The sequence below is a fragment of the Ptychodera flava genome, chromosome 1 (genome assembly GCF_041260155.1).
Source record: "Ptychodera flava strain L36383 chromosome 1, AS_Pfla_20210202, whole genome shotgun sequence".
In the NCBI taxonomy this organism is placed as follows: Eukaryota; Metazoa; Hemichordata; class Enteropneusta; family Ptychoderidae; genus Ptychodera; species Ptychodera flava.
The window spans coordinates 849,869-869,139 of NC_091928.1; the positions used below are offsets into that span (position 1 = coordinate 849,869).

The 19,271-nt window shown below is 37.8% G+C and overlaps 1 protein-coding gene across 3 annotated transcripts in view; it reads left to right on the forward strand.

Annotated features, from left to right (window-relative positions):
• Nucleotides 1–1,248: 1,248 nt before the first annotated feature.
• Nucleotides 1,249–19,271, forward strand: part of LOC139144770 (RAD51-associated protein 1-like) — a 46,351-nt gene continuing 28,328 nt past the window's right edge. Inside the window, exons 1-4 of one of the 3 annotated variants that reach the window (XM_070717471.1) lie at nt 1,249–1,616; nt 2,528–2,589; nt 2,967–3,069; nt 7,449–7,540. In XM_070717471.1, coding sequence (XP_070573572.1) covers nt 1,591–1,616; nt 2,528–2,589; nt 2,967–3,069; nt 7,449–7,540 — 283 coding nt within the window. In that variant the 5' untranslated portion in view covers nt 1,249–1,590. The remainder of the gene's footprint in view (nt 1,617–2,527; nt 2,590–2,966; nt 3,070–7,448; nt 7,541–19,271) is intronic. The other 2 variants (XM_070716727.1, XM_070715909.1) reach the window with 2 other exon arrangements.

Here is a 19,271-nt window from a genome sequence, read left to right on the forward strand (position 1 = left end):
TCTGATTAAAATAAGAACTTCCAGTGAAACACACAGAACACAAAATACTAAAAAATAGCCAAATTATGTACAGTTACTGACCCTCAATACCTTTCCAAATGATGCATACTCCAAGGCAGGAGATCAAAATAGAACACACTTTGAACAAAAAGAGCAACAATTGTCACTAAAGCAAATATAAACATGAATGGTCTGGAAGGAGGTACACAGCATAAAAGCAGATACCAAGTACAAAGGTCTTTTGTTTACTATGACAGAATAACAGTTTTAGTGTGGCTCATACTAGAAATATTGGCTGAAAATGGTCTGCTGTCTCAAAAATAACCTAAAATGTGTTGTCTGGATCAAATTTCATTACAAACTGATAGGAAATACAACTACATTATAACTATGATACCGTCTAAAACACTTTCTTGGTTCATATAGGTTATTTAAGGTCACAGACTGAGAAAATGCCTAAAAAATACAGGTTCCCAACACTGAGTAAAAGATTTATCTCATAACATCCCTGGGGAATTTTATGCAAAATTGCAAAGCTTTCAAACAAGTAGTTTTTGAGAACAAGTATATTTACAAAAAATGCCTAAAAACAACCTCACAAACATACATGGTAAATACATACATTCATACATACATACATACAGACTGACAATGGATCCCGGAAATGAAGTCAATTTTCAATAATAATATTGCTCATTTTATGCATAACAACTGCATTGTGAGGTTTAAGACTTAGTATTTCATCATGCTACAAGAAGTTTAACAAGGAACTCCAGCTTCAACAAGGAACAAGAATACTGAAAAATATTCTCTGTCTGTCATGGTGTAAAAAATTTTGGTGGACTCCTTACCTTCCCTGGAATTTTCATGGCCCACCCCAAGAACACTCTTTTTTTTCCGTGCCTCCCTCCCATTTTCTCTTCCGGCCCCCCTGCCGTTAATTGTGCTCGGTCCCTTATCTCGTGCTCCATAGACCGTTGCAGGGCTGTGGTGGAGGCCGCATAACGCCGAGGACACACAGACCTGAACGCAGGGCTTTGTACGCAGGATTTGTCTAGACCAGTGAACATAGACCTTCGCCTAACAACAATATCCGCCTAGGCAACTGATGGTGCACTCAGCACCTTTCTTGTATCCCGTAGGAGACGGTAGATGCCACTACGTGAAGATGCCACTACAGGCCGGCTCCGCGTAGCGGCGGTTAATGCGTCTGTGGCAGATGCGTGGTTGAGAGCCCTCTGGTGATCCTTTGAAGAACAGTCATAAATTTGTAGCTCGTCAGTTCGATCAGGCATCAATTAGGCATTTTAAACCTTACATTAATACTATACAGTCATAAAGTGTGCATATAAATTATTTGAATTTCAGTGTATTATCATAGGATCAGCTGCATGTTGTAATAGTGTAAACTAATAGCAGAAATATATTACGCAGAGAATTGATTGTGTTGAATGCACATAATGTGAATGTAGCGATTTTGCTACTTGTTCTGCGCTTTGCTTTTGGCGGTGTTTTTGAGGCATTCTTACAACGCCTATCACCGTGCCTTTTTAGAATATCCATAAGATAACAAATGCGTTGAGGGTTTCCATGTCGGACACAAGGAGATCTAGCCGGTAAGCTCTTTACTGTCATACACAGCAATGTACACAAAACCAAACAGGAAAACTCCCGATCGGGAGACCACTATTAAAAGAAACGATCGCAAGTTTTACCATGGACATGATGGAGGTACCAGTTTTCTGGTACCTCCGTGGTTCTACTGTATCTGGTTTTGATATGTGTTCGCCACTGGTCAAGGCTAGATGGGCACATGATCATCAGTGTAGGTAGCTGCAGTACAGTAGCTCGAGATTTTGCCTGGGTATTTGGGTCGGACGGCAAAACCAGTTTTGCCGTCCGACCCAAATACCCAGGTAAAACCTCGAGCTACTGTACTGCAGCTACAGTGTAGGATAAATATTGCACAGTGGATTTTGATTGAGTGTCCGTTTTGCCTTGCAGAGCTCGACAAGTCTACATGTTGCTTATCATTAGAAAAGTAAACATTTGCAACAAATTGAGTCTTCGTCTTTGGTTGGTCGAAACATTTCTGGGAGCCGTCATTACCAACTTCTGGTAATGGCGGCTCCCACAAACACTGACGCCCCACGCTTAATGTTTTCAGAACGCGATCGTTGTGTTTGAACAAATTCCAAACCCCATAAACGACAAAGTTAGTGCAGTATACTGTTTAGTCTTCAGTAGTGATAAATCGGTACGACCAAATGCAGTAAATATGTTGCATTCCACATCAACACGCCTGGTCGAGTGGGGTGCGCTTATATGATACTCCCCAGGGCCATCGGCCTTGTAGCGCTAATGGTGAGCGAAGTCGCAAAAACCAAAAATCACCGACCGCCTCACCGTAGCGCTACAATTTTGCAGCTATTAGATGCTGCTGATCTTTCATGTACACATGTATTCATTTGAAAGCCACATTTGTGGAATCAAAGTCCTGAAAATCTGAATCTGCTTTTGTTCCCAGGAGCCGCAGACAAGTGAACTATTGTCAGTTCGGAGACAATGACAGTGAAAAGAATAGTGATGGTTAGTGTTACTTTAATTTTATAGATTTAGATTTTCACTTCATCATAAATCATTAGTGCATGCTACGGCAGGGGCCAACGTCATCATTCATCTCATAGCCATCCATCCATCCTTCTATAGAACACATTGATGTAATCCCACTATTTTCCTTGTCTTGTACCGTTACTGTTTGTTTCTAACACTGACAATTACTATCACTCTCACATACATTCTTCTTTACCAACCTATCTCATGTCTGCAGGCTCTGTACACATTGATTTAGATTTGTATCGTATTAGCTAAATCATTGCACTCATGATGTGTCTGTACAAAGTTTGGACAAGGTCCCAAATGTTTACTCTGAAAGTAACATTGTTTCCCTTTTTTGACAAATTTAGATGACTTTGCTGAACCAACACCCCCTTCACCGAAGAGATTCAAGGTAGACAAAGAAAAGAAGAAAAATTCGAAGCTCAAGTCGGCAAAAAAGAAAAGTGGAAGGTATTTGACAGTCATGTGCATTCTGTTATTATGTGTAATTTCAGAAAAGATTACCCAAATCATCCACATTATTCATACACTATGGAGTTTGTGTACTTGTACTTTGTAAATATCTGACTACAAAATACATAAAATTGGACCCTGAGGATAGTTTTAGTTATGTTTCTGTGAAACAGTACCTAGGCTGTATTAATTTTGTATGACTCAGCAGTGTTAATAGTGCGTGTGTCACTAGTAATCTTATTTTAAAGGTCAGTTTCCTTATCCTATTCAGTGGCAGAGAATTCATTTGACACAAGCATGCTTGAAGTTAAATGCTGAAACAGAAAGTGCACAACAAAATTAGGTCTAACTGGACCAGTGTTCTTTCCAGAAAATATTGTAGAGCATCAGGTAATTTGCATGAATTATAGAAGTAATAAATGTGCTTTAAAAGTGGCCTCATTATCAGGTCAGATGCCAAAAAAAACTAATAAATAATAAATAGATAAATAAATACATCTAAACTGTAAAATAACTGTATTTATTTTTCATGAAAACTTTTTTCATATAAGTCCGTCAAATTACATGTAATACAAAAATGAAATGACAGAGAGACAACTTGCAGGATTCTCCCCATGCCAGTCCGCACCCGATGGGCCCGTCCGGCACTCAGGATTTCCGACCAGCATTGACAAGTGACTGTCCAGCAATTGTTATTCAGTGCTTTCAACATGAATGTGTATGACAATTTTTAGGTCAAGTAGTTCATAAAATTGCATGACGAGTTGATGACTACAATGGTACCATTAGACTGAAAGATTCCGTCGCGTGCGGGCGCTCCGGCGCAGTATGACCTACAACACTGTGGTAAAGGGTCATAGGTCATAGTGCGCCAGAGCGCCCTTACGCGACGGAATCTTTCAGTCTATGGTACCATTGAATCCCACGCCGCCCTGGAAGATATCCTATAATACATTGCTGTAAGGCCAACGCCTAAACCGGAAATAGGCTCATGTGGCGTCAAGACACCAAGGCGAGCGGATCGGCTTCGCTCATCCAATCTTGCCGCATATGGCAAGCAATTGCGATAATGACGAATGCCTTATTTCCAAAAATCAGTAAATGACATGCTTTTTTCCATCCCCACTTCAGTGAGACAAGTTCCCTAGTCAGTAAACGACAATGGGGCCGGGGTACCCCAGGCTCTCCACAAGTATCAGATTGTTCACAGTCCCGTGGGTTGTTTTAGCAAAGCCAGCAGTTTTTCTCACAGAAACAAGTTGCATAATGTACTCAGTAAAACGTTGACTGGTACATGTAACATGAAAAGTGACTGGGGTCGAAGTGACTAAGGTACCGGGAATCCGGGATTGATTTGACCACAAACAACGACAAGAGGGTGTGAATTACTTGGGTCGAAACGGACAGGGGTCGAGGTGACCTGCTGCCCTGGCCCCCAGCTGCAGGCCTAGCGGCCTGGCTATGTTTACATAAGGCGTCCACATTTTAGAAAATCGCTAAAAGTAGGCAGGAAGAAAGCCCCCATTACGTGAAAACGCTAGGGGTCGATAGGGGTCGGATGACAGTTTGACACATTTCGTACCATTAAGAGTCGAATTATACTACATTGACTGGGTTGACCACATGACTTTCATCAAAAAACGTCCGGATAAAAGTGCATACATTGGATGTTTGACCAAACTTTACAAAGCATCAATTTTTCGATAAAAAATTCATGCGCAGAACTAATGAAAATTCGTAAAAAAATACCACTGCCTTGTACATCAGGCAATAAAATGTCGTAGGCGTGAAAATGAGTTTACTAGATAATACATAGTGGCTCTTAAAATTAGTTTGAAAATTTAGCGTCTTTACCGCGGTATCGCTAGATGGCCGTCATTTTTGAAGCGAAGATGAAGTGGTGGATTCTGGGATATCTTCCAGGGCGGCGTGATTGAATCCCATTCAATAATGCTGTTTAAACAATACCATCGGTTAATTACCATTAGCTGATTTTGCATATGAAAAGCTCAGCTGGTTGAGCGTACGTTCACAAAGCTAAAGATCATTGCCTATGAACTAGACTAGCTGTAGAAACGCAGCTATATGTTGGCAGGGTAATGTGTATCGCTATGCAGGTCAAAGGTCAACCCCGCAACCAGACAAGGTTTTCCTGTCATAATATCTCTTTATGATCGAAAGAAGGAGACAAACAATGAAGTTTTTTGCTTTGTATGAACGTTTATAACACTATAAAAAGAAAGTACGGTAGGGAAAATCAGCAAAAAAAATAGGACTTTTACTAAAACGTATGCATACTCTTCAACTGTTCAATGTCCAGTTCAGACTCAGTGAGTGGCGCGATGGCATTGTGAAAAGCTAAACATTGCATGCAATGCAAGTCAAACTTTGGTGTCATCGGATTCAGTCTTTGAATTATCAATGATCACTCACTCATTTTTCAGGTCAATAAGCCAAAAGTTGCTTGTCTGTGGCCTCAAGTCTCCCTGTTTGTGAATTTTTCCATTCTACAATGACTGACTACCTAGAAGCAATTGAAGCGAATTTGACATCGAGAAACTCAACTTTCAAAACCATGGCCAATTATTCAACCCTTTAAGGGCGCTGCACCCAACAAAGCTCACAAATCCCTTTTTGTCGAATATTTATTCAATTCTAATTAATTTGTTAATCCAAAATTAAAATGTTGGTTGGGTTCACCTTGTAGCTTGTCAAGCAGTCAAAAGTTGCGTGATAAAGAAGTGTTAATTTATGCAAATGTATGCAAATCACCCGATTTCCTGGCTTCTTTTTCCTCCCAATTTTGAAATTTCCAAAGAATTTAACTCCACTCTGGCTGGGTCAAATTTTCTGAAATTTTCACATTATGTTCTTTAATTGCTATATAACAAAACAACTATTTTGTTTGGCAATAAAGTTCTTACATTTTGAATAAGAGGCATTTTAATTTTACATATCATGATTTTAATCAATTTTTTTGAGTGTCAGTCTTTAAACCCTTGCCATTTTAGAATGAGGATAGATAATGCCAAATAAAATTATCATATTTTTGTACGTATGTTTTTACTCTTCTTTCAAGTGAAATATTACATTTCAGAAAATAGCATCATGTTTTTAACGTAAATTAATTTTTATCATTGATACCAAAATTGAGATTTCCTACCCCAAATATGCGCCCACTTAATCCTTTGAGTAAACTATTGCTACCATACTTAAAACTTTAGAGTCTCTGCTTTTTTAAAATACACAGTATGAGGGGGTTTTCTTGTCATCTTTAATGAGAAATATTGCTTTGAAAAAACTGTGTTGGAACATGCAGCTCCACCTTAAGTTGTTGGTTTAAACTCTACTAAGAAGAACACCTAGGTCATTTGAAAAACATAGGATACTGGTATAGTGCAATGATAATCCAAACTTCAAAGTGGTGAGGGATGATATGAGCACAGGAAAGTGTTGACAAAGAGGTACATTATTTTTCAGAAGCTTCAAAACATTCCTTTATAACTACTAAAGATTGTTTTCTTTCTGTATTGTTCAGTTAAAACTGAAAAAATACCTTGAAGGCACAGTGGAAATGGCTGTTGTTATTTGTACATCAAGCCCTAAGAAAGTAAACATACAAGCATATAAAATGTTACAGTTTTTCATGAATATTAATGCTCATGAATATTAATGAGTCACCCAGCACTCTTGGCACTCTGAGGGAACCCAGAACTTGATGTCAAGAAATACATGTACTTGTTTTTGAATTATACTGATCAAACTAGTTCTGTAATCTGTACAACTTGGTTATTCTTCATGAAAGTTGACATTTCACCTCATTTGTTTGTGGCCTGCTTAAACTGTCGTCCCTATTCATTATACTTTGCAACCAAACTTTAGCAGGTTGTTCTTAGTATGAATTGACATTATTCCTTTCTCAGGTGCAGTGTATTACTACTACTACACATCCTGTATTCATTATTACTGTTCCAATACCGTCAACCCTTTGAGCGCAAAGTCATTTTTTGTCGCCTTTATAAAATATACCCTAGTCAATTTCTTTCAGATTTTTGCCAAAATTTTGATAAAAAACTGAAATTAATGTAATGTGATGGCCATTTGGTCCAAAATTATCAAAAAAGTATAGAAAAATTCATAAAAATTGGTAAAATGTTGCACTAAAATTTTGGTGGGAAAAAGTTACAGCCCTCAAAGGGTTAACACAGGGAAACATCGGCAGAGTGTTCATATAGAATATAAAACAGTGAAAGCCATTGAAGAAAGAAATAATTACGTATACACGTATGTCAATCTAAAATCAATAACATAACCTATGCCACAACTGTGAGCTTTGATTGAAACTATCAAGTCTGTTGAATGCATTACATTTGCAGAGTTTTGGAAGATGAGAAAATTTATGACAGTGATTTGGAGTTAGCATTAGCACTTTCAAAGCAAGCGTCCCAAGAGCTGTTACCATCAGGTGGTAAGTGCCAATTGATGTAATCTTGATTCTTATCCAGAAATTCCTTTATTAACACCAAACTTTATTCAGAAAATTCTAAATTAATTTAAAGTACATGTAATGTTGATTATCATGATATCAGGTTAGTATGCATGTGCTGCCCAACATGAATTATTGGATGATGCATGACTTGTGTCCAATATCTTTATTGTTGCATATTGTGCATTCATGACTGGGAAGTCAAATTTGCTGCATAGTGATTATTTTTGTGCAATGTCACAAAAATGTTTCTCCCAATATCCATCCCTAATTATGTGGTGGGTGATCTTGGACGCGTTTCTTTACAGCTGCATTGAGTACAATGTGATCCTCCTAACTTTAAATGAGCGTTTCATGGCAAACACTGAGTTCAATGTTAGAGGTCAGTGACTGTGGGCTGAAAGCTGAAAAAGAAGGGCAAACACCAAGCCGTAGTGGTGGTCAGGGAAGACTTGGCATTCAGTGTCTCATACATGTATCAGCCTTCAGCCCCTGACCGCTCATTTAACCTACATGTATCCTGCCAGTGTCTATGTACTTTAGGAACCACACCATTTTCGACCAGGCCTCTTTGAGCAATAAATGTTTGAAGGTATTTTGGGCCTGGTAATTTATTCCACTGCTGATCTGGCATTCATTCGGTATCTGAATTTTGATGTGATTGTTTGGTAGTAATTGGTACATGTAGTATGTCGTACCCTACTTTCATAATATAAACATTTCATTAATTGTTTGCCATCTCTATTCTCAAAGTCTCTGTCCCTCAGTCTGTAGACCAAGTGTATGAAACTCATATCTCGACAACTTCTTAACCAAATGTGGTCACTTACGGTGTGCTGAATGTTTGAATGAACCATCTAGAACTCAGCACCCGTAGAGTCTTGCAGACAAAAACAGTGTTTCTCACAAACAGTAAAAATGAGTTACTACTGTGGTATCTGATATTTTCTATGGTGTGCTAATTAGTCCCCACGGACGAAGTCCGGGGGGACTTATAGATTGGGTCATGTCCATCTGTGTGTGCATGCGTCCGTCCGTTCACGCAGATATCTCAGACATGCCCTAGTCAATTTCTTTCAAACTCTGCACAAGGATAGTACCCTACCCCATACAGATGCACATCGATTTGTTTCACAATGCGATCAAATTTGGCCGTGTTAGAGGACTTTTTAGTTTACACCTCAATAGACACCCATGTAGAAGGCAGTTCTCTATAGACTTCCATGTATAAGGCAGTTCTCCATAGACTCCCATGTATAAGTCAGTTCTCCATAGACTCCCATGTGTAAGGCCAAGAAAAATAAAAATTAAGTTTCTCATTGTATTCATATTGCAAAAAGGATGCAGTAACACAGTTTTTAGTCCCCACAAATAAAGTCCAGAGGGCTTATAGATTGGGTCATGTCTGTCCGTTCGTTCATCCGTGAGTCTATCCGTTCATGAAAATATCTCAGACATTTTGACAAAATGTCACGTGACCTTGGTGACCTTTGACCTCAAATATATATATTTGTCCATAACTCAGTAACCACAAGTGCTACACCCTTCATATATGATATGATTGGACACCTTATGACGCCACATATTATACCTCATTAATTATGTGCATATCTAATTTTGAGTGAGCCAATAGAGCTAGAGGTCTGATTTTTAACTCCGCTGTCAGCGACGCGGAGCTTATCAAATAGGTTGATTTTCCTCCGTCGTCCGTCAACAATTGCTTTCTCCTCTGAAACCGCAAGTCCGATTGCTTTGAAATTTTATATGCAGTTCAATTGGGGTGACCTCACTTAGGTTTGTTCAAATTGTGGTGAAATTTGCATATTTGTATTTTTGGGGCATTTTTTGGTGTTTTTGGTAAAAAAATCTTCTTCTCTCAAACCGCTTGTCCGATTACTTTTAAATTTGATGTGCAGTTTACTTAGGATGACTTCAGTCAGATTTGTTCAAATTGTGGTGAAATTTGCGTATTTGTATTTTTAAGGCAATTTTTGTCATTTTTGGTAAAAAAATCTTTAAAAATCTTCTTCTTCAAAACTACCAGTCAGATAGCTTTGATATTTGGTACATATGTCCCTAGGGATAATCTATTTCAGATTTGTTCAAATTGTGCAGAAATATGCAAATTTCCATTTTTAAGGAAATTTTTGCCATTTTTGGTCAAAAAATGTTTTTTTCAAAAAGTACTGGTCTGATAGTTTTGAAATTTGGTATACAGGTTTCTATAGATGAACTTAGTAATATATATTGAATTTCTGATGAAATCTGTAATTTTGTATTTTTGGAGCAATTTTTGCCATTTTTGGTCAAAAAATGTGTATTTCCAAAACTACTCATCTGATAGCTTTGAAATTTGGTATACAGGTTCCTACAGATGAACTAAATGATATTTATTGAAATTATGATGAAATCTGCAATTTTGTAATTTTGGGGCAATTTTTCCCATTTTTGTTCAAAAAATGTGTATTTCCAAAACTACTCATCTGATAGCTTTGCAATTTGGTATACAGGTTCCTACAGATCACCTTAATGATATTTATTGAAATTATGATGAAATCTGCAATTTTGTAACTTTGGGGCAATTTTTGCCATTTTTGGTCAAAAAGTGTGTTTCTCAAAAAGTACTGGTCTGATAGCTTTGAAATTTGGTATACAGGTTTCTACAGATGAGCTAAGTAATATATATTGAATTTCTGATGAAATCTGTAATTTTGTATTTTTGGGGCAATTTTTGCCATTTTTGGTCAAAAAATGTGTATTTCCAAACTACTCATCTGATAGCTTTGAAATTTGGTATACAGGTTTCTATAGATGAACTAAATGATATTTATTGAAATAATCATGAAATCTGCAATTTTGAATTTTTAGGGCAATTTTTCCCATTTTTGGTCAAAAAATGTGTTTTTCAAAAAGTACTGGTCTAACAGCTTTGAAATTTGGTATACAGGTTTCTATAGATGAACTAAATTTGATGGTTTGAAATTATGATGAAATCTGCAATTTTTATTTTTGGGGGCAATGTTGCCATTTGTGGTCAGAAAATTTCATTCTCAAACAACTACTCATCGGATAGCTTTTGTTGAAATGTTCTTAGGGATGATCCAATGTGACATATTCAAAGTATGATGAAATTGTGTATTTTTGCAGCTTATTTTAGCCACTTTCTTCTGGCCATTGCATTGAACTATCAAAGATTTCCACCTTCTTCATCAACATGTGTCAAAAATAGTTATTCTCTACATAAACACAGCGAAGCTATATCGGCCGCTAGGTCGCTTGTTGGTATATAGGGATAACTTAGCAATACAATTTTTTAGACAAAATGTCTCGTGACCTCAATGACCTTTGACCTTGATTATACATATTTGTCCATAACTCAGTAACCACAAGTGCTACACCTTTCATATTTGGTATGACGGGAGACATAGAAGGATAGAAGACATAGAAGTAGAAGGATTTTGAAATTGATTTTTTTTTTCCCTTGCGAGAAATATTTGCATAAATGTTGCAAAATGAAATTTAGTTTATTGACACCTGTGAAGGCCTTGCGCCACAAAAAGGAACGAAACGTTATGTGTATCAATTTCTTCAAGGCCTATTGCAATGTTGTATTGATGAAACGGTACCCTCGCCATCAGACAAACCGGCAACCACTGAAATACTATTTTTTTTCCATGGTGGTCAAAATGACCACCAGTCACAGAATTTGGAGGTCAAGCGTGGAAAAATGGTGCTCATTTGATGCAAGACCACCACTAATTTCGAGCCCTGAGAGCTGGATGTCTGATTTTAGGTATATAGGGATAACTAAAGTATAGATATTTTTTGACAAAATGTCATGTGACCTCGATGACCTTTTACCTAAAATATACGTTTATGTCAATAAATAACCACAAGTGCTATGTCCTTTATATTTAGTAGGATGGTAGACCTTATGACAACACATGCCTTACCTCATTGATTATGCACATATCTAATTCTGGGCAAGCGAATAGAGCTGGAGGTCTTATTTTTGGCATATAGGGATTAATTAGCAATACAATTTTTTTTTCAAAATGTCACATGACCTCGATGACCTTTGACCTTGATTATACATATATATGCATAACTCAGTAACCACAAGTTCTGTACCCTTCAATTTTGATAGCATATTAGACCGTAAGATGTCACATCTTGTACCTCATTTATTATGCACATACCGTATTCCTCCGATTCTAAAACCCCGCCCGTTTATAACGCCCCCAAGGATTATTTTATCAATTCCTAGTTGGTCGTTAGTTCATTTATAACGCCCCCCAGGGGGTACCCCCAAATTCTGACTGGAACAACAGAGCTATTGTCATGTAATGAGACAAGGATATCCGCGACACCTACGTCGCTAATCAAAGTCACAAACAAGTGCCAAAGTGAAGTATCAAACCTCAAGACAAGCACACTATTGTTTGGTGTTGGAACATATCAATCGGGAACGGTTCTATCGTTCCTGGCGATACAATTCCACTTGGATTTCGCTATGTAAATGAACATTAAAAGAGTTGGATTTCTGAGCGTCTCAATCTAGTACAATGCTGTCTTTTTGTCACTGTCATTTTGCTAACGTCAAAATAAGTAGATTTTTGAACATTTTGATCAAGTACGAATCGAATATTTCGATGCCATTTGGCTACCATAAAATGAACATTACGATAGTCGGGTTTTTGAACGTGTCGATCAAGTACGATTCGCTCATTTCACGTGGTGAAAAATCGTTCCTTTGCACGGGTATTGCGAATGCGCTGAACGGAACTGAAGACAACATGATTTCCGAGGAGATTCCGGTACTCGATGACGACTTATCAAATGAACCCCTGGGACTCGTGTTTAATGACGATATAGACTTTGATGAAGAGGGCAATTGTATCGACAAACTCGACATCCGAAGTTTCTTCCGCGCATGAACTGAAAATATTTGAATTTCTTTCTTTATGTTTTATCAGTTTTGTACATTTTTAGCTACTATAGACTATAGTCTATAGAAGCTATTGGGATGGGTATCCGTCCGGCGTCCGTCGTCAGTCTGTATGTATGTATGTATGTATGTATGTATGTATGTCCGTTTGTGAGGCGTCCGTCCACTCAAATATCTTGAGAACCGCAGTACTTACTGATTTGATATTTGTTGTGTAGATGAAAAATAGGATTTTGAGAAACTATTTGTGTTAATTTTTTGATATTGTTGAAAATAGGCAAATTAATGCCAAAAAAGGCGTTTTTGGTAAAAAATCTTCTTCTTCATAACCGCTGGTCAGACAGCTTTGTTATTTGGTATACAGGTCCCTAGGGATAACCCAACTTAGATTTGTTCAAATTGTGATGAAATATGCAAATGTGTATTTTTAAGGAATTTTTTTGTCATTTTTAGTCCCCACGGACACCGTCCGGGGGGACTTATAGGTTTGGTCATGTCCGTGCGTGCGTGCGTGCGTCCGTGCGTGCGTCCGTCCGTTCACGCAGATATCTCAGAGATGCCTGAAGCGATTTCATTCAAACTTGGTACAAGGATTACTTCATATGTCATACAGATGCACGTTGATTTGTTTTGTGATACGATCCAATATGGCCGCCGTGCGGCCATTTTGTTACGATTTTTTCATGTACACAGCCATAACTCAGGCATATCTCAACCAATTTCATTCAAATTGGTACAAGGACATTGACCTATGTCATACATATGCACGTCAATTTGTTTTGTGATACGATCCAATATGGCCGCCAGGCGGCCATTTTATTACGATTTTTTCATGTACAGAGCCATAACTCAGGCATGTTTCTACAGATTTTATTCAAAGTTGGTACAAGGACATTGACCAATGTCATAGCTATGCACATCAATTTGTTTTGTGATACGATCCAATATGGCCGCCAGGCGGCCATTTTGTTACGATTGTTTCATGTACAGAGCCATAACTCAGGCATATCTCAACCTATTTCATTCAAAATTGGTACAAGGACATTGACCTATGTCATACATATGCACATTGATTTGTTTTGTGATACGATCCAATATGGCCGCCAGCAGGCGGCCTTTTTATTACGATTTTTTCATGTACAGAGTCATAACTCAGGCATGTTTCTACAGATTTTATTCAAAGTTGGTACAAGGACATTGACCAATGTCATAGCTATACACATCAATTTGTTTTGTGATACGATCCAATATGGCCGCCATGCGGCCATTTTGTTACGATTTTTTCATGTACAGAGCCATAACTCAGGCATATCTCAACCAATTTTATTCAAACTTGGTACAAGGACATTGACCTATGTCATACATATGCACATTGATTTGTTTTGTGATTCGATCCAATATGGCCACCATGTGGCCATTTTATTACGATTTTTTCATGTCCTGAACTACAACTCAGACATGTATCAAGCGAATTTATTCAAAAGTATTTTTATCACAGACCTAATGAAGAGGACTCTATCCTCTCTGAGGACCTGTAATCAAAGCACCCATTAACAAGTGGGGACTGTGTCATCAACGATGACTTGTTGGTCAAAGTTTGACTTACATTGTATGTAATTCTTTTACCGTATAAACCCTATCAATTCACCCAGAAAAAAATAATTAATATGATTTTAAATAATTGAATTAATTGGGAAATCATCAAAGCCAAAATAATTTTAGTGTAGAATTATCAGAAAGTTCATAGTGAAATGCCAACCGTCTTGGAGGATTAAAACATGTAAAGGCAACTTTCCTGAATCCCAACTTTGACATATTCTGAACCGTCATTTATTGTGCCCTGTATGTTATCTAAAAGAAATTGCTCATAATAGTTTGTCATGATAGGGTGGTCAAATAAATAGAGATAGAGAAAGTTCTAATTTCCATTTATGGTTGACTTGGTAAGGATAAAATAAAATTACTCTTTGAGGAAAAAAAATAGAGTGGTCAATTAAAAGAGTGGTCAAAGTGATAGGGTTTTTATGGTAAAGCTGGACTGTAAGATTCCTCATGTGCTATTTATAGCAATTATGCAATCTGTGTAAACAGTGCAATGAAAGTGTTACATGATTCCTTATAATGCTTTTGATGACCTTGAACTTCTTAAGTTTCAAACATTTGTCTCTTCAGTGTGCTTTCTCTGAGTACGTACAGTCTCAACTTATTCAACAGAACTTACTTACAAGTGAAAGTTAAAATGTGCTTTGTTAATAGGATGGAAATACTGATAAAGGTAACGAGCTTAAGATTCTTTATAACCTGACAGATACATGCTGTTTTTTATGACGTAAATCTTGATTAAAGCAAGTCTTGATAATTAGAATGTAATTAATTCTCGTTTATTAGCTACTATAGACTAATATAGTCTATAAAAGCTATTGTGATGGGTATCCGTCCGGCGTGCACCGTCAGTCTGTATGTATGTATGTATATATGTATGTATGTATGTATGTATGTATGTATGTATGTCCGTTTGTTAGGCGTCCGTCCACTCAAATATCTTGACAACTGCAGTACTTACTGATTTGATATTTGTTGTGTGGATAAAATATATGATTTTGAGAAACTACTTTTATTTATTTTTTGATATTGTTGAAAATATGCAAATTAGCACCAAAAAAGGCGTTTTTGGTAAAAAATCTCCTTCTTCATAACCGCTGGTGAGACAGCTTTGTTATTTGGTATACAGGTCCCTAGGGATAACCAAACTTAGATTTGTTAAAATTGTGATGAAATATGCAAATCTGTATTTTTACGGAATTTTTTTCCCCATTTTTCGTGAGGCCATCCTGAAATGAGCTATCAAAGATATCCACCTTCTTCTTCAATACATGTGTCACAAAAGGTTATCGTCCCCATAACGCAGCAGAGCTCTGTCAACTGTTGAGTCGCTTGTTATTTCAAAACCGCTGGTCAGACAGCTTTAATATTTGGTTTACAAGTCCCTAGGATGACCTTAGTGAGATGATTTCATACAGTCATGTATCCATTTCTATAGTAGCTTCAGGGACTTTGGCCCTATGTTTTTCTCATGTTATAAATGTATTTATTGTTTGAACGGCATTTCTTGCTTGTGTGTGTCCTTTTCCTGAACTAGTCCCGGCAATGAGTAGGCGATAGTGTAACAGATTTTCAAGATTATGCATGCTTTTGAAGTCTTGCGAAGGAAAAATACCCAACTTCATAAACGGCCCTATACACATACAGTTAGAACAAAAACGTGCATGTTCGTACCATTTTGAACAGATGATCATAGATGACTGAATTCCACATCAAGAGACATTTCGTTAATCGGTACAAATAAAAAAAAAACTTCAAAGTTTTATCGCCAAAAATTCAATTCATCAAATTGTAAGTATATTGGCGTAGCAATCTTTCGTCTCGGCCAGCTGGCCGATGCTTCAACACTTTATCAGTTTGAGCCTAGCGCCTGCCTTTTCGTAAGATCATATTTCGTTCCGAGATACGGTTAGACTTGTTGAAACTACCGTAGGAGCAAAATAATAAAACTCACAACGTGTAATTGATCGTTTATTTTAAGGAGTACGCTAATTGAAATCGTAAATAGAAAACATCGGACGGACACCGTGCACCATCACCACACTGTATGCATGTGCTGAACAGAATTTTACCCTGACCTCATGCACTGACACCTTTGACCTTTTGCGTGAATTGACCAATCACAGCCAGCGGAACTTTAGGGACTTTCCCTTTACTCCTTGTCTGACCTTTGCGGCCATGATATGCATTGCTATGGGGAGCTAGCTACTGCTGGAGCGAACTTGTTGCAACGAAGTATCGTGGTGATTATCTTTACACAAAATACGAAGATTTATTGCTATCGTATATTTTAGCAAAAGAGGGTATGGCAAATACGTTAAATTTCAAAACTTGTCGATCTCCATTAATTTATACCGTACAGATTCGACTGTCAGTATCGACGCAGCATGGCCATGAGTCGATAACACAAAGTATGAGTTGTCTGCAGTGCTCACATGAATAAAAAAACATTGGCATAAAATTCGCATAACATTGCATCAATTAGCATAAATTAACTACGACGTTCGATTTCGCAGTGACATCCGTTTATACAACCCCCCACATGTTTTCCGTCACCTTTGGTTGTGAAAAGGGGGTTTTAGAATCGGAGGAATACGGTATGTATTTCTTGGCTGGCCAATACAGCTGCAGGTCTGATCTTTTTTCCCGATTTAGAACCATAACTTAGACATGCCTCATGTGTTTCAAATTGGGAACAACGCTATAGACCTATGTGCCCATAGATCTCAACATATACACTCCAGTGATACTTCTTAATGACCACATTTCCCTGCCCTACAAGACTAATACTCCTATTACAAGTGGGGACTATGTCATTGTCAATGACTAGTTCACATTTATATTCATTAGCATGAAATTTTAAAAGACATAGGCTAATTTTAGCGTACAGGTATATGGTCAAAAGATTTACCTTTTCTGAAAGTAAACATATGAAAGCTTTTATGTTTGGTCAATAGATTGTTGATAGTGACTGTCCATAAGCCTCGTTCATTTTTAGCTACTATAGACTATAAGACTAGTCCTAACTAAGTACCAACTACCAATTATACTAACTATAGTTACAACCAATTACAGATAAGCTAACTAGCCTGGGATCACTGGCCTCTAACATTGATTAGATATATTCCCTCGCCATCAATATTACACACAATTACAGGGCGTTCTGTCTCCATTGTTTGAACTGCAAGTATGTTTAGATTGAACTTGAAGAGTTGAAGACAAAAACAGTTTACTAAATTTGGTGTTCAGACCAACTGACATCAGTTTGATTCACATATGTACAACATATACTTTTGATAACTTGCCCTGAATTACTGTGTCTCGTAGACGTACCCATATATATGCATGGAGCTAAAAGCCTTATTCAAAGTACTGGTAGGATTATGTATTTTGACAAGCATATCACAAAATTGGTCTGTTAAATAGAAAGAAACAACAAAGTATTGAGAGAAAAGTTTCATGTCCTGTTTATTTCAGTTAGAAAATACAACTTGTTTTCAATGGGGTTCGAAATCACAACATACGGTGTCCAGTCACCTTGTGGAGATGCAACACACCCATGTCAGATGTAGGAAATGTGTCATGAGGTCAACAGTACCAACACGTAAATTTGTAAACAAACTGGATCGACTATCATGGTGGTCTCGCTACAGGCTAGAGGAAGGCAACGATATCAAGTTTACATTAGCTTATCGATTGGAAGTCACTTTAAATTCAACAAAATACACTGCAGTTTAACTAAAATCTTACAATTTTCTTCATCATCCACATTGAAAGAAAACCTCAACCACGAGGACCATTTGGAGCGTTCAGCATCAAAGAATGCACCCATAGTCCACAGTTCAATCACAACAAATCCTACCTCCATGATCCCAATCAACTTGGTTAGCATATTGCTCCTCTTTTCCCCCACAGAAACATTCTCAAAAAGTGGTAAATCTGCCATTTCTATCACTCAGAGGGCCAATAGCTGTACATGATATTGTCGTCTTCTGTCCCCTCAATCTTCTCAGAAAGTTTGCATTAATTACTGGAACTTTCTATTGTTAGGCTAGATGATGTCATTATATGGTACTAAATTGGGTTCAAAGGGTAAGGCTCAATACGGCAATGCGTAGCGAAGTTGGGCATAATGCATAGAACGCAACCACTGTCGGGTTTTACCGTATACCGACATGGCGCTGACAGCGAGAGTACAGTCACATGGATTTCGTCACCTGATACGTATGATAGTACCACATCGTTTCGTTCACCGTGAATTTGACCGGGGTCTTTTAGTTTGAGGCCAGTTCATGAACATTCGCCACTCTTTTGTTAGTGTGGCGAACTAAGTAGACATTTTGTTCGCCATTCTGCACTTTCTGTCGCATTTTGTGAATGTGGCAAGCGCTAGTTCGAGCCATGACATGTATAGACTATGGCAAGACGTACTTCTGGTCTGCTATGTGTTACAATGCAAAGTGCAGACCATGTGCATGTACATGTACATTGCCCCACCCATACCTAATCTTGCAAATCAAATTATGTTAAAGCCCCAGTAGTGCTAACTTTTGATGATTTTTTCATTAGCGACGAAGTTACGTAACTGAGGAAGCTTATAGAGTTGGGAGAAGCAAAGTTGACGTCACTTCCATCAACAACTTCCGTAAAACTATTTTGTCACACCACGTGATCAGTGTTATCTAACGACTACAGCATACCATTCACGCTGCACACTCACTATCAGCGAAAATAGTATCGTGTTGGATTGACATTATAATTGAACTTAGAGCGTACGTGTGAGTGTATTGGCTTACATGAAAATGCGATAGACAATGATGCATTTACGTTAGAACGTCCATGCTCGATCAAATTGTTTTTGTTCTGTCGGTGTAAATTACGAGATTGGTGGATGTGGATGGACATCTTGCGTTTGGTCTTTGTCTGACATGCATGTCGTTTCGATCTCCTTTTTACTGTGCAGGGGAGAATGAATTACGTTCCTCATGGGTTTCAAATATGTAAAAAAAAATACGAAGTTTTGAGTGGATTTACGATTTCGTTTGCAAAATTACGAGCGAAAATTTCAGCTTCCCATTTCATCGGCGCGACCGTGCAAGAACCTCAGTCTCCTACTACCTCCATGATCACATGCCAGTCTAGCACACAGCATCGTACGCAGGG